Below are 17,205 nucleotides of genomic sequence, written 5' to 3'. Positions count from 1 at the left end.
TCAAGTCCACCCCTCATTGCAAAAAACAGGAAAAAATTTAACCTTCATTGAAAAAGGTAAAACATTTCAGTATTCTTCTTCAAAATTAGCAAAAATAGGATAAATTGTGTAATAACATACTTTAAAATCATACTACTACTACTACTACTACTACTACTAATAATAATAATGTTATTTGAGAGCAAACAAAAAAACTAAATTTTGATTTCTCATGCTCAGCAAGGCCGACTTTGAAGCCTTTGATTTCAATGTTAAAGAACAAAACTCTGTACCTCTTCTGTGGGTTCTGTGGCTGGTGAGGACCTTCGACAAACACTGAGGTGATGGCAGGGATAGCTGATCCCAGATAGAGCTAGCGTCATCTAAAGACAAAAAGCACAACAGGGAGCAACATTAGATTTTACTACTGAATCAGCATGAACACATTAATTATGGGACTGTTGGCTTAAACCAAATATTCATATATTAAATCCTATTAGACAGGCTGATGTTAAGCCTGTTCTTCCGAGAGAGTAGGATATATGTCAATAATAATATCAAATCAAAGTCTTAACAGAAATAAAGCAAACCCCAGAACACAGCTGCATGTGTCATGAATAGACTTATGGCTTTCAAACAAAAGCCTGCTTATATCTCTAATGGCAGGAGACAGTGATGAGGTTTCAGTACACCTGCAGTGGCAGCTAGTTAGTCTTGTGGTGGTTTGTAGAAAAAGATCACCTGACTAATGAGCTCCTGAATCCAAAGCCAGGACTGAAAATGTCAGCGTCCCCCAGGGACTCATTACAGCGAGTGTCTCCTTGGTCAGGCCCCACAGGACATCAACAAAATAGACAAGGCCATAGCAGGAAATAAAAGGGGAACTAATGTGGCCTTTTTGATTAAAAAATAAAATGTAATTACATCTAAATGTATTTTTTGGTTTTATCATGCAATACTTAAAAAAACTAACTGTTGATTTCTGTTAACAAAACGCATTAAATGCTCGACTGAACGTCATTTAGCCGTGACTGGATACATCAATGGATCACACAACTAACGATTTATGGGAGAGTGAGCCTCTAAACAGCAGGGCTGGGACAGGTCAAGCAAGCTGGGTATGATAAGAGGCAGAGGAGCTGCTCGTTCCCTGCAGAGGTCCTGTGATCTGCTCCATTGTCAGGTGCGACTCCACACAAAGAGCAGCTGGATATGGTTGAATTAAAAAGATGATTACACGTAACGCCAATTGAGTTTGAAAAGGCTACAAAGGCTTAGGAGACTTTCTCTTTAAGTTGATCGGTTCCACAGCACTGAAGAGTGCAACAGCTGAAACATGTCAAGTGCGTAGATTCTACTGACAACTTCTTCAGGTATTCTTTTGAGTCTTTAAACATAAAAACAACACTTTCTATTTAAGTAAGATTGCTAATCAAAACATATGTGCTCATTTGGCTCACTTGTATGCAAGTAAACTGACAAATGATAAGCCCACTGCAGCTGAGACTCAATCCGTCTAATGTTAGATATTTATTTTTACTAGATTACATGTTCATATAAAGTGTTACAAAACAGGATTCATGACTTCGTGCACAATCTGTTTTCTGTGTAATTTTAAAAAAAAATATCAAAGTATTTTCTCATTAAGCCAAAAATGTTATTTAAAAAATATACACCATCTAATTTGATCACGAAAGATCTTTTCAAAAACATTTGAAAGAATGCTCTGTATGACCAGCAGTTACAACCACTTGTAAAAAGTGTTCCAACAATATAAGTTGTTTACATTTTGATTTATTTCTCAACTGAGAGGATTAACTCTGTTTATCTGCTCCTTGATAGGCAAAGAACAGTATATTGCAGCTTTTGCAGGTAATGCCGGATGTACTGAAACCGGTTTGTAATATTGAACACTGTGTTTCAAATTTCAACAACCCCAGTCACAAAGGGGAGGATATATGACAAACACAATTTCTTCCCAGACAGAACCTAGAAGAAGGATATCCCCGATGAGCATTCCTCTTTTGTTGTCTTAGACAAAGAAAAACAGCTTTAAAAAAGCAGCGGGTAGACGGCCATAATATACTAAAACTGAACAAATGAAGAATGACATCACCACCAAAGAAGACTCATCAGCTTTGTCAGACCAAACTGTGGAGGAAAAAATACTTTAAAGGGGCAAGGACTCATTTCTCAGGAAGGTAATGCTTTGGACAGTCATGTTACCACCAGACAGAAAGACTAAAAGAACTGCATTCACACTGAGGTGAAGCATTTTTCTCTGTTGTGTAAAGCAGTAACAGACAATCAAGCTGTTTTTGTCCCGATTTTCACCCTTCCCAACCAAGGATGGCAAATACCAGATTATCTTATGTTTTATAAGATTATTCTGTTTTCTGAGATGTGTTAAGAGTACATATGTCCCGATAATTACATAGTAGGAGCTATGATTTCAGGTGGCAATCCAGCTCAGAAAATCCCAAGTTTCAAGTAGCTTGGAACGCAATTAGATCACGTTGTTCGATCACGTTTTATCACGCAAGGTTTCTGGCTTGGAGTAAGATCGGTGGTTGGACAAAATCTTTAAACGTGTGCTGTGCTGTATTGAAATTTTCGTAGCAAACCACACACAGTATGATCAGAAGTGTTTTATGCCTGTTTTTTATTTTAATTTTAATGTGTGGTGTCTGTCCAGAAGAAAACAATCTCTTCAGATTGAGAAAATCTGAAGAGATTGTTAAGTATACCCTGCTTAACACTCCTGTGTCTACAATTATTGCAAAAAAAACAAAACACTGCAGTAATTATTTTTGCATTATACAGTATGTGGCACTCCATTAATGCTAATGCAAACTTCCAAATGGGGGAAAATTGGTTAAAAATAGAAAGTGGATGAATAAGGTGAGTGCAATGATAGACACATTACACAGTTCATCAACAACTCTAGGTTGTCTCATAATAGATTGGATATTTAGGTAGGTGTGTGTCATGGACAGTTGGGTTACAATGAGCAGTCTGGTTTAAAAAACTAATCAGTGTTTAAGTGTTGAGTGTTTCAGGGCATTTTGCGGGCCTTTCAAAAGTTATAGGACTGCCGTAGCACTGGTCAGGAAGTATGCAGTGCTTGATGAGAAAGAACAAAAAGCGTTTCTTAATGGCTACAAATTTGGGAGCAAGCATATTTTGACAGAGAAAGAGTCCGAGTAAGGCCAGCTCAGTAACGAGGAACACCTACGAAGAAACACTTACCTGAATTACCTCGTCTATGTTTAGGTAACTCAACTCTAACCCATTTACTGCAGCTATAGTGTTGTCTGATAAATGTGTTGCATTGACATATTGGAGGATCAGAGTTTCTTAAGGTATTGGGTTGAGAGTATAAGGTTTTCTGAGTGTAAAAATGTCCGTAAAAATGCAACAGAAAGACATACTGGAGCCTGTCCTAAAACTTGAATTTGTACAGGGAGAGCTGTAGCTATTGAGCCAAAGAATGATACACAAGAGTCTGAGCCTTAGGGGTGTGAATTAATGGGTTCAAGACATGTTCTGCCATTTCTGCAATGGAGTGGCAATCAAACGTGAGAATCTTAAAGACAATTGTTGAAGGAATCCAAAGAAACCCTTTACTCCCACTATTCACAATGAGAGGCTTTTGTCTGAGGACCTTATAAGTGTATAAATAAAGTTGATCACTTCCCCTGTCAAAGTCGGCCTGGATGGTTTGCGCTGATGACATGGATGCAAGGAGGGGAGATGAAAAGAATCGCGGGAGAGAGAAAGAGTTGAGAGCATCTCGGTTCTCTTCCTCGCTTTGACCTAATGGCTTCTGCCAATGTTGAGGTACACAAGTGCAGCTTGGCAGCGCAGTTGTAAAATGTGGAAACAAGGTTGAAGCGCCGCAGGGCATGAGGTCTGGGGGAATTAGGTTAACCCCCTCAAATGACCCTCTCCCACATCCCCACACAAAAGGAACTGGCTCCTCTTTTTTGGATTCTTTTAATTAACACTTGCATTGAGGTTTTCGGCATTCAGGGGCCGATACAGGGAAGAATTTTCTCTCTCCTCCACCCTCCCTCTCCCCTTCAAGCCTTTTTCCCTTTCTCTATCCTTCTTTTACTCTCTTCCTCTCCGTTCACTCTGTGTTTCATTTTTTCTTTTCTGGTGGAGGCAGTGTTTGGATTAGGTGTCTGGCTGTGAGTGTGAGATAATTACCACTGACAGCTGCACTGAAGGCAAGCGCAACTAGAGTATACCAACTGAATCCACTATGCCATTTAATGGAAAGAAAGCGGGAGAGTTAGAGCAGTAAAATGAGAAAATAAAGAGATAAAAATGAATAGAGGAGACAAAGAAGGTGACAAACACAGCATATATGGCAATCTTGATGGAAAATAAAAGAGGAAAACAGACAAAGTAACACCTAGCCTATAGAGTGGCTGATTTTTGTTATCTTTAAGCTACTCCAGCCCTAGCTGTGGATATATGTAAAGTCAGACAAAATTTGTTAAATGGTTAGACCAGAAAGCCCTAAACTAGGGCTGGCTCGCACCAGAACACAAAAAAATCTGAAAAAACTGTAGTGGGAAAAAATAAAATTATTTATTTATTTTTAACTCAAATTTACAAAATAAAAATTGTTTTTAAAATTAAAAATTTTCAAAATTAAACTAGTTGCAGTAGGAATACTTTTCAAACTTTTCTAAAGAAAAAAAATGCTCGTACTACAATGTGTTTAATAAATAATAATGTCCAGCTGTTCTGGCTGTAAAGCCAACAACTTCAACAACTCAGGCATGTGTGTTGTTGCTATTAGGGTACTCTCCTTCCATTTATTTTTATTTATTCTTTTTATTTAAGTAGGGACAGTACATATCAATGAACATTAAAACATTTTTTTAATATGTCAGATTATAGCCATCGGCTAATTTCTGTTGTCTGTTGTCCCTAGAAAGGCTGATGTAAGAATTGTCACACTTAACAATAAAACAAGGGCTGAAAGTATTATTTTCTATTTGTATTTGTAACCCAATAAAAGTCATCAGTGGCACCTGATTCTTTCTGTATTTAATTCCAGATATAAGAATGTAAAAAATTGATGCTTCAACTCATGGTGGAAAAAGAGAATCGGCTCCAGATGATGTCATAAGTGTCATCAGAATCATTCTGGGCTTTTCCAAACAAAATTTTGGGAGGAAAGGGGGCTGGCTATTTCAGAACTTATGGATTTGATACATTTTCTTTGTTTTTTTGTCAGTGCTTTGAAACAGTTGCATTAATATAATGGGGTTAGAATGGAGACCTACGTGAGGATACAGTTGCAGTAATCAAGCTGGCTGTAGATAAAGGCATAAATACAAAAAAACAAAAGCCCAAAGACATCAACATGAAAATCCAACTGCACCTTATTTTATTTTTTTTAACAAAAGTTGTCAAAGCCTATACTTTCTGATAGATATCAAGTAAATCAATAGAATTAGAGAATCCTCAAAAACCTTACCTAATTTATTAATAGTAACTTAACCCAGTAATCTGTCTTTGGCAGGAGATGTTAATATTTTGGTTGGACCAACTCGCGTACTTTAGAATATAGATTGGCAATATTACTGGCCCACCATTATTATTGGTAACTAACATCGGTATTTAAGCATACACCTTATTTTAGGAATATAGAATGAAAACAAATATATAACTGATGTATTAGATCTGCAGTCAATCGCAATTTCCCTCCACTCGGACAAGGTCCTAAACACGGAGGTCGTCTCATCCATCCAAGGTTTTGAAAGCTGTGCATGTTTTCAATTTTCCGACACGTTCTGAAGCTTGTTTTTTAACGTTCAGTTCACAGAGATGTTCAGTGGCAAGTTCAGTCATCTTGCCTCTGACAGCCGCTTTCACTGGACACGTGTGCCGACTGGCTGAAAAAAAATCCACACAGAGTGCACTACTGTATTGGCTGCCTCCTCAAATATAAATGAAAAAAATAGCGGCCTATACGGTGGACAATACGGTATAAATCAGTATCATTGGCCCAAATTGGTATATCAAATATCAGAAAACAGGTAATATCAAAGATCCCTACTTTAATCTCTTCGGCCTCTAGAGCTCTCTCCAAGGACATCATACCCAACTCCTGTTTTTCTTGAACTAATTATTTGTTACTCCGGCTTCAGGAAGTGACTAGAAACTAACTCTTTATTAAAATGTCACTGAGTGAGAAGCTTTGAATGAAAATAATGAAAAAAAATTTAAAAAAACAGACTCAGTTTTGAATGTAACCTGAAAATGGCAGGTTGCACACCGGAGGAGATCGGCCTGAGATTTACAGCAAAGCCCTGTTTCTAAGGAAACCACCAGCCCCCGCCTCCATATACCCTTGGATCCAAAAGCCCCTATCAGGTATAGGATGATTCCATTAATACCAGCTGGGAAATGGTGGGAGGTGCTGCCCTACACGGCAATGCACCTCAGAGGCACTGCAGCATTAATACATTAGCAAACACCATGAAACACTGCATAAATGTCAGCAATTACTGGGTAGGAGAAAATGCGGGGGTGGTAAGGGAAGAAGAGCTGAGGGGGATGCAATAAGGAAGTCCCTCTGCCTGCCAATCACTCTAACAGGTGTGGAGGAAGGACAGCAAATCAAAATGGCTCCAATAAGAAACAAAAGAAACTCCATCATCCACATTAGGTTCATGCTGTCGAGTGTTGCGAAACCTGTCCCAGGGTTACTCAGAATGTGTAGCAGAGGTTCACCCTGTATTGCCCATCACAATACAAGCACAAAGAGAGACAATGGCTGGAGCACACACACACATTCAGTCCAATGACCTGTTCAGAAACTCCAACCAACATCATGATTTAGACTGTGGAGAACCGGCAAAAACCACATTTGAGAGCGAGCATTTTTAGAAAGGTATCGTTATCCGATGACACCAAACATACACATACAGTACAAGACAGATGACAGTGCCAGCTTACCCAATCAACAAACTATTACCAAGTATTTGTCCGATCGTAATTACACAGTTCAAGTTGCTTACTGTCATTTCAGCATTATACATCCTTAGACTTGGAATCATTCATGAACAATAAACAAAGAAAAGAATTGAGTGCAGAGTATTATTTTTCTGAAAGGTGAGAAAGTTTTTTCTCTCATTCCAACAACAAATAACATGATAAACTTAACTCAACTTAAAAATAAATCATTTTCAGAAAACAAGAACATCTGAAGGGAAACTAATAATGTGAGCAAAGTAATCAATTCATGGTACTACAAATCAACTGTGTGCATAGACAATAATTTGGCTGCCATAGCTATTAAAGCATATTCTACTACAGCAAGACATCAGACAGAGTCACAGAACCAAGATTAAGCCTATTAATCTGGACTATTTTCAAATACGCAATTGTTTCTTTTAAAAAACATATAAGTGCACTGGTAAGGGATAGTGATATTCCATAGGTGAACTGCATTTAAACCTTCATCGATTCCACTGAGAGTAGGATAGTGTGCGGACCTAAACGTAATCTAAAGCTTCAGGCTGCTATGTTTATTGGCTCAAACCCCAAGAGATGAGAAGAGGCTGATGAGCCAGGCACTCCCAGTGGCTTCCTACCCGCCTACGTGGCCGGCCAAGCCAAGGGCTCTTTCCTTTAATACTTTCCGACGTTTCAATGAAAGGTCTATAGCAAGTGCAGAGGCCATTATTACACTTCGGTTTCTTCTAAAAACTTTTTATATCATCTCACTACAGAAACAAAAGCACTTCAGATGTGACATAAAAGAGCCGACTGAGATTATGATATTGCAATGAATCTACAATGACTGAAGAAGGTGAGCTAAGGCCGGCTAATAAAAAATTTGACCACTTAAATTGAACCAACTATTTGCTTTTAAAAACTTTGGCAATAATTAAGGTTAGATTATTATTATGATATATTTTTTATCAGAAGGATTCCGACAATGCTGCACTGCTAGAGCTAGTGTTAATTCACAATGTTGTGAATCAATAGTCAAATCCTCAAAACTACAATACAGATTTTTTTTGCTTGTTAAAAAAATGATATGAATGTAATAAAAAAAAATAAATAAGCTCCTTTTAATAACTAATCAACCATATTCGAAAAACAACTTTTTCTATCATAAAAACCGCATAATACCCATTTAATTCACAGAAGATCACCACTACTTATATAAACAACACCGTTTCCTGCTTGTTCCTTTAATAGTCGGAACCGCAATGTCAAATTTCTGGAACAGCAAATTATTTTCTTTAAGAATACTGAAAAACTGCGATCAGTCATTGTACCACAACATTGCTGATTCATGTTTGCTTTAAGATTTGTCTTTTTGTTTCAATCCCTTGCCATTTACTGATATATACAGTATATGATAATGCCTCCAATGGTAAATGGTAGACGGTGTTACAACTAGCTGCTCTGAGCTGCCGAGGGACAAAATCAAGCAGACAATCCTCTGTAAGTGTAATCATGACCTTTTATGATGAGAAAGAAATAATGGATACATTGAATTTGCTTTTACTGTTAACACTTCACACAAAAAACTAAGAGCTGATTATTCGATCTCAAGCAGAAACATACAGAAACACAGTGATGACTCACTGCACATGTGGCTAGTGCCATGTGATAGACGATATGAAACTGAATTCAATATCAATACTTCTAAACAACAACAATCTCATTGATCAAAAAAGAAAACATTTGCTTTTGGTTCTCGAGAAATCTGTGTGCACAACAGCTCCCTAAAGTAGCACGATAAACCGTACCAAACAATTAGCATGGGAACATGTATGCCGTCAAAGAAAGTGTGAGACAAAAAAGGTCAGAGGTTCCTCAGGGTTCTGTAGGAGAGCCGCCTCTGATCAGCTTGACTGTGTGCAGGGTGAATGGCTGGAAAGTGCAGCCCTAAAACAGGAGAGGTCAGCTGGACTCAATGATGTGAGCTTTAATGTCCACAGATAGAGGATGCCGGATGGGAGCCGGCTTTGACGTTTTAATTAGCTTGAATATCCTGCTCTCATGCTTCTGATTGGTTTTGCTTGAATCAAAGGGTGTGTAATAGTACGGATGACAACTTAATAACATTATGTATATCATACAAATGCTATAGAATATCTTGTACATGTCTTTAGAATTACAGTCTTTCGTTTTTTAAATGATCCAGGTAAATAAATAGGCAGTATTTACAACACAAATGTGAAGACAGACTGTTGGTTTAAATCTTAAGGGGTGGTATTATGAAAAAAATCACTTTATAATGTTTTTGCTACAGTGATATACATCTATTTAGCCTCATTCAGAGGGCCAAATGTGAAAATGTTGTGTTTCCTCCCTCCCTTGTTATTCCACATTTAGTAAAAAGTCAGCTCCAAACGGCCGAGTTGGATTTTTCCCGTCCCGTGACGTCACATCAGGAACTCTTCCATGTTTCGCCTTTGAGATTTGCTGTCTTTGTGACACTGTTGGACATAACAGTGGACTATCACCTTGAATGGACTATTCCTGTAATCACTAGAGGAGATGATGACATGAAAGCGACTTAGCAGCTTTGGTAAGCGTCTGCTTCTGCTGCTCTGGTTCTGCAGACATATAATGCTGGCGCACGGCACACACACTTCATGAAACAGTGTTTTTCTGATTCACAATCACAATAGCTGCTTAAATAGCCATGTGTTTTACTGTAATGTGTAGTTCTTGGGCTGAAAGCAATAACAACAGTGTGTGGATAGCGTCTACAGACACGCCTACTCATGAATATGCATAAGTAAGACCCAAATCAGCCCGTTTCTAGAATTGCTCAGACTGTCACTTTTCAGAGGGTTAAAACTCCAGAAAACAGGAGAGTTTGGGAAAATAAACCTCAAATACTATGTTGTTGGAGTTCTTAGAACAAATGGAGACGGCTGATAAATCGCATATTACTGGACCTTTAACTTTTGATGCCATAAGTCACTTACAGAGTCGTCTGATGCAGATGTTGGCCATCCCTCCCACTGCTGATATCTCACTGGGATATTGGTCAAGTCTGAAATGTTTCTCTTTACCTGCAAACAAAAAAAGTTTAAATTAGTACAAAACTTTGGGTGAATTCTCTCTTTTTGCAAAAATGACCTTTCAGGACATTGAATATAACTTAGATTGCTTCAGTCACAGACCATCCTAAATTCAGCAGCACAAAGTGAGAAACCAGGACACAGGCAGAGGGAAGAAAGACATTTATCCAAAAAAAAAAAAAAAACTGAGAAGACAGCCAGTGTTATCAGCATTCTTCAGATGCCACAGCTAATTCCCTGCAACAACAACTCCACAATCTAAAATGAACAGTATTTCTCTTCTTCCATTCATGTGCTGACGCTGGATCTGCATCACTTAATAACATTCCTCGCTTTTAAACAGTTTGCAGCCAGCAGCGCCCGTCAAACCAAAGCCTGTGTTACACCGTCCAGTGGGTTGTTGGTTTAAAGCCCCAACGCCAGCCTGATGTGCGCCAGTCCGGGATGATCAAAGCCCCATCGCTGTCTGAGCACTGGCGGTTGCGGATTTTCGTGCGTTTGTTTGGCAGAGTTTTGTCATTCAGGTCCGCAGAGCTGGACACTGATGCTGAAAAAACTATCTATTGTGGAGTAGAGATCCTTTCATATACTGGACAAATCCTGCTCTTTGTAAAACGCACTGAAAAGAGATAGATCCTTACGCATTTTCAGGGTACCTGATCAGGCAGGTGGAAACTTAAAGAATGCTACAAACACAGAAGCCAATCAAAAGATAGGACAGAGGCTGCAAAACACTAAATTATACATCTAATTGAGGGGGGGCTCTGTATTTAACATAAGCACTTGTGTTGTCATATAGAAGGCACAATCACATTTTATGAGAAGCTAAATGTAAATATTTATTATTTGAGTCATTAGTCCATCAGAAAAAAAATATTTTATTTCTTCTGGGACCAACAGAACAGAGCAATTCACAATACAAATAAGTAGGTAAAAAAAAGGTAAACTAATAAATGAGCGGCACAATTCTTCCTTTGTCTCTCTAGCAAAAATCCCCCACCATACTGCTCAGCGTCTTTCTTTATAAAGAGAAGCTTTGGAAAAGGAAAGCAGGCCAGGGTCAAAGCGGGTGGCCAGTGTTATTACAGAGTGTAATATCTATGTTTGACCAGCCAGACTACAGGGATTTGACTGACCGGCTGGCCAGCCGATGAATAGAGGGGAAAAGGGAGGAAAAGAGAGGCATAAACACTAGTAATGAAGACGCTGCAGTCAGAGGTTAAAGCAGCATCAGAGAAACAACAAACTAACGCCTGCCACACAGAAAGACGGAAGGTAAGACGTGGAGGAGGAGGCGATTGGAGACAGTGAGGAACACCTGGCAGAAGACAATGTGATCTCACCACTAAAAGAAAACAGAGCTACACAGCGTGCCTGCCCACCTGAAACTGCATCACCAAAATCTGTGAGCATGCACCCAGCTCTCCAAAGCATGACGGACATGGAGCCTTTATCACTGTGAAAAACCAATAAACTAATTTACAGCATTAATGAGTGTGAACCCTGGATGACATAATACCCTACAATAACTTTTCCATGTACCAGATTATTTTCTTTTAAAGATTTGTCTGAATTATATGAGTAAGTCACAGCAGATGTAACACTGTCTAATGCTGCCCCCTGTCTACCACAACAAACATCTCACCACCCTGACTGAAACAACTTAATAAACCTAACCTTTGAAAATATTACAATTAAATTCATACTTAATATGTCAAAGCCACTGATTCCGCTCAAATGAATTAAACTAGCTTAAAAAAAAATAGTGAGTAATGACTACTCTAATCAACTGATGAAGTATAAAGAAACGATCTATGGCAGAGAAAAATGTGATTCCAGACTTTAATACACTGATGTTGTCGTGCATGTGGTCGTCTTGTGTTGAACTGATATACAGCTAATTTTAATGCAGCATAATATATACTAGGAGTTTCTGGATGCTGGGCAGTAAGCCTGATAGCAAAATTAATGATCTAATCATTGTGAATGCCGATGGCCTGTAATCCCTGTCTGGAAGCGAATCAAAAGAAAGGAAAGTTTTCCGTTAAACAGTCACAAGCACTCTCTGCTGTTCCCTTTCTTCCTCTCCACTAGGCACCAGATGCCCCGCTTTCATTCCCTTTTCGATCCAACCTTCTTTTTCTCAGCTCTGTAGCTGTCTGCATTTGGGTCCTGTATGTCACCCAGCTGCAGAGCCATGATGGGGCCCACACCCTACCCTGGGAGGGGGCAGCAGATGAGAGAAATCCCCAGGACAACTGGTCTGGTCACGGACAACTCGAGACCCAGCAGCCATCCCTATTCTACCTGCTACTTCCCTGGCAAACATTTGCTCTCCAGCTTAGCTGCGAAGCTAGCCAGCAACTTACCCCCACACTCATGTCTAGTAATGCCAATCAGAGTCTACACGGCCTTGAGCTCTACAGACAGGGAAGAAAGAAGGTGGAAAAATAACACTGGGAGAGGAGATTCAGAAAATGGGAATAAAAAGAGAGGGGTGAGGGCAGTTTTCTTAGAGGCACAAGGCAAAGCCAGAGAGTTTGGCAAAGATAAACACTAAGACAAGACTCTATCCTATTGATATGCACAAGCAGGACCCATTGAATCTTCTTCAGCTAAGACAAAAGAAAGAATGGGTGAGAAAGATGCTCTGTAGTGCAATTCATCGGTGTGACTGGACACAGTCAGAACAGAAAGGAGGAGCTGAATATGGTCCGAGTCCTTTTATGATGAAAGAAATACATTTCTTTTGTCCAAGTGTTGCTTATTATTGTTTTTATGTCCGACTGTCTAATCTAGCTCATATTCACTAAGCAACATGACTAAAGCCATCCCGAACAAATATTTTACTCACGCTAAATGATTGCACTTGCACCTGTAACAGGCTATTGAACTTTTCTGAGACAGCCACAGCGTGGTGGTAAACACAAGAGATTGGCAGGTTAAAGTTGTGGGTCTCATTTTCACCACAGGGGGTTTTAAGATGCCTCAAGACAAGCATGTGTAAAGGAAAGACCAAGACACGGAGGCCTGTTTAAGCCCATATTGTCCTTTTTCTATCCCTTATCGCCTCTTACGGCACCCCCACCAAGCCGACAGTTCTTTGCCTCCTGTCTGTGTTCATGGCTCCCCCCTCCCACACTGCAGGGACCCCTCCCCAGTGTTTGTAATCCCTGCAGAAACACTTAAGGTTCACAGTGGGTGCTCATCAAAACCATCTGTCTGAGAAGAAAGTGAGGGAAAGAAAGAGGGACGAAGGAGAGAGGAGAGAGAAAAAGAGAAAGCTTGCAGGGAGAAATCAAGTGAAGCAAGCCGCCTCCAGTTCAGATGTTGGAACCACTAATCTGTTCAATTAGCACCATTACAAGCCCTGCTAGTAGCCTGATGATTATTAGTGTAATCTTCATCCACATCAAGGACTCAGATCTGAATCAAGGTGCCTACAGCAGGGCAGCAATGATTACAGTTTTTACAGTTTCATGGGCATAAATATTTAGTCTGAATTACATATACAGAAAAAATAGAGCTCAACAAATCGGGAAATAAGGCGAAATCAGACATACAGATGGATATTTATAACTGATTTCTATGTTTTTACCACTGAGTGTAGTACTTAACAATCCTCCTTCATCAGTCTTTTGGGAGTGCACTTCCACTCACCTGTGACAGCAGGCTACACATAATGCATAATAAATGATACAGACTCAGGTCCACTTGCATGGGTGGGGGATGTGGGCAGTAATAAATGTTTCTCGGTGTGGGTGCTTGCAGGATTAAACTCATATGGGCACAAACATTGACGCAGATACACAAAAATCCGTCAGAATATCAAAGCAAACACAAACATGTTTTTTCCAGCTTCTTAACCTTTTATCCATTTGCACCTGCGTTAATGATGACCTATGAATAAAGGTGTGCTCTGTAATCATACTAGAGTCAGGAGGAGAAACTATGAATTTTTTATAGACAGCCAAATCTGTTTAGTTTCAAATAAAGGAAATAAATGGGACTGTCTCTTTCCATTGCTTCCCTATGCCTAATTCAAACAATGTTCAGTCATTTAAAACTGCTGAGCGAAGGAGAGAAAGACAGAACACAGAGGGAGATGGGGGGGGAAAAAAAGAAGGGGCTGTGCCAAACCGCAGCTGTGAGAGTAATTATGTGCTCTGAAATGTGATCATTCGTGATGAATAATAAATCGATGGCTCAGATAGACTAGCAATGTTTGGCAAATGGAATGAAAACTGTTCTGGTTGAAGTGGAATCAACTGCAATAATATCTCTGTGAGAAGCCGGGAGTGCATTATTGAGAACATTTGAAGTGTCTGTGCATAAAAAGGTGCCTCTTGATGTTCTATATGGTTCAAGTCTATGTTCAATAAATTGACATACCTCCTGGATGGTTCTGGAGCCAGGGAAGTTGAGGTTGTAGTCCCTCTGAGCTTCGCGATGGTTAATGACCAGCAGGAAATTCTGGTTTAAAGAGTCTTGGAGTGCACTAAAAGAGGAGAACATTTGAAAAACATAAAGACAATACGTTAATGGAAGCTAAAATTAAAACCCACAGAACACAGCATAACAAATACATAAAAAATAAAAACAATCCACATTTTAAAAGCATTTTTTTTTTTTTTTTTAGAATTAGTAAAAAGATAGTCCAGTCATTACGAAGTCAAGTATAGGGCAAGTCAAAACTTGTCATCTAGTAGCAGCCTAATGGTCCACAGGGAGCTAGGTGTCTCTTCAGGAGGCCAGACACCTATTTTACTGGTTGTGTCTTAACAAGCCTGACCAAAGCATTTGTTTATTAAACACAGCAGGATCCTGCATCTATGACCGCCTACACTTTAAAAGCATCCAGTAACAGATGCAATGCCAACAACACAACAAATACACCCACAAAAAACTGTTGGAAAATAAGATTTTAATTGTTGACCTGAAAGCATCGCCCCATCCATCATGATTCGTACATCAAAAAAAGTAAAAAAGCATACTACTATTACACAGGTCGAGGACCGCAAACCACCATTTCCGGTTGTCAGAGCAGTATCTCAGTGACAAACTTAGATCAATGCCACACATGCAGTTGAAGAGAAGAGGCGATGAGAGGGATCGACTTTTGGAGGCTTCATTTACAATAAGCTGTGAGGTTAAGTAGCATTTTGAGCAAACGCTGGGCCTGTGAGGCTGAATAGCAATGGGAGGCTTAAAGGCCGAAACAGCCACTAAATCAGGGCTCAGAACCCGGGGAGTGGAGGAAGAGTTGAGAGAAAAAGAGGGATGAGGGAATTAATATGTAGCCCACACATTAATTATGCAATCACACCCTTAATCTGCACAGATCTGGACGAGCTTATGTTAACAGAAGCTCAAATTTACTGTAATGACAGCATATTTACATTGACTAAAACTATGAAATCAATATGTAAATGTAATGTTTGTTGTAGCTAACTGGAGAAGATTGGAAATGTGCGAAGTGGGGAGGATGAATGCATGCATATGTAATATTGCAGAGCAGAAGGCTGAAAGAGGTGTGTGTGTGTGTGATGGAGAGATAGAGAAAGAGCGATAGAGAGCGAGAGAGAGAGAGAGAGAAGGGATAGAAGGGGTAGGGACACATAAATAAGGATCTGGCTAATATCACAATTATGTTTGGGCACAGTCCCGAGTTGCTGCTGGCAGGCAGCGAGGCTTCTAAATAGGCAGAGATAGAGGGTAAACTGAGCAGAAGTGATACTCTGTTCTTCCAAGCAAAGAGGGAACATCTTATCAGTCATTTATGGCTGGAAGATGAGCCATTTGGTGTGTGCGTGTGTGTGGGTGGAATTCTGTTCAAGATTTACTTTGAGAAATCATTGCTGATTGGGCTCTAATGTACAAATAAATTGTCTTAGTATAAATAAATAGGACATGCATTCATTTCCTGTCAAAGAAACCTGCTGGTTCATAAATTCAACATAAAACCCATGTTTCAGGTCTAATATTCCACTGCCTTGACTGCTGTCGCCACTGATGTTTTCAAAGCTGTTGTCTTCTGATAGATGCGGACCCTTCCTGCTGCACAGGGTTGAAATGTGAATGTCTTTGTGTTTGCCGCAGCCTTCAGAGGTCTCCTTCTCACTCAACACACACACAGTGGCATCTAGGTCGGCCTGAGACATCTCTGGAGGCACTTGACATTGCATAAGGGTGCTGGAGGAAAATGTCATTTAACTTTATGGACAGCAAAAATGGAGCATTTTGCAGAGGGAGAGGAACAGGCTAAGCAGATTGGTTTCATTCAGAGGTAAGCCCACCGCCAAAGCTGCCAGTCCCCACGGCACAGAGCAGACTCTAGACCTTATTAAACCAGCACTGCCAGACACAGAGACGCACACAGACCCCCAGAGTGACAGCAAAAAAAATAAAAATACCAATACACACACACACACACGCAAACACGAGTGCACATCCTGTGTGCATTTTCCTCAACCTCTCACTTGCATGAAACAAAACGCTTAGGAGTGTTTCCACTACCGTACATTTAAAAAACACACACAAGTGCAGAGGAGGTCAGGAAGCCCACACAGTCTTCTTACCTCCTCCAAATTTTGCATCCACAACAAAGCAGAAAAATGGGAAACCTTTCAGACTTTGCTCCATTTTGCTCTGCCATCCCGCCCAATAGTTAATCAGCATGATAGCTGTTGGATACCTTCAATAAAAGACGCTTTGGCTAGCCAACGATCTCCCAAGCTCATTTGTGTGCATGTGCCCGCTACATGATAGGTGGCACACAAACACACGCACATAGAGCAGAAAACCGCACTACAAGAAGGAAAATCCTAATGAATCCTTCTTCTTTTTTTCTTCTTCAAATTCAAACTACTTTGAGAGTTCAAATTCAAATAACCTTCCAATAGCAAACACTTGCTGAGAGCAGAGGAAAATAAACAAGAAAGGAAACAGGCCAGCCTGAAATATTCATTGGCCTTTCATCATTTATGCAAGAGATTAGCTCCTCAACACCCCCCTCCCCTCCCCGCTGTATTCACAGGCAGTCATCAACGTGGCCACAGGAAGAAAAAAAAGCAGCTCCCTCAGACCTGTCTTTAACAACGCAGTGCACATCACTAACTAAATAACTACCTGAGACCAACTGGTGCTGAGA

At 39.9% G+C, this 17,205-nt stretch overlaps 1 protein-coding gene across 1 annotated transcript in view; it reads right to left on the bottom strand.

Annotated features, from left to right (window-relative positions):
• Window positions 1–17,205, bottom strand: part of faf1 (Fas (TNFRSF6) associated factor 1) — a 63,514-nt gene that overhangs the window by 32,575 nt on the left and 13,734 nt on the right. The window contains exons 7-9 of the mRNA XM_028445439.1: window positions 14,448–14,553; window positions 9,960–10,046; window positions 273–362 (exon numbers count right to left, since the gene is read on the bottom strand). Coding sequence (XP_028301240.1) covers window positions 273–362; window positions 9,960–10,046; window positions 14,448–14,553 — 283 coding nt within the window. The remainder of the gene's footprint in view (window positions 1–272; window positions 363–9,959; window positions 10,047–14,447; window positions 14,554–17,205) is intronic.

Source organism: Gouania willdenowi, chromosome 4 (assembly GCF_900634775.1).
Source record: "Gouania willdenowi chromosome 4, fGouWil2.1, whole genome shotgun sequence".
Classification (NCBI taxonomy): Eukaryota; Metazoa; Chordata; class Actinopteri; order Blenniiformes; family Gobiesocidae; genus Gouania; species Gouania willdenowi.
The sequence above is the reverse complement of the archived record's forward strand: the minus strand, read 5'-3'. Positions and strand labels throughout refer to the sequence as shown.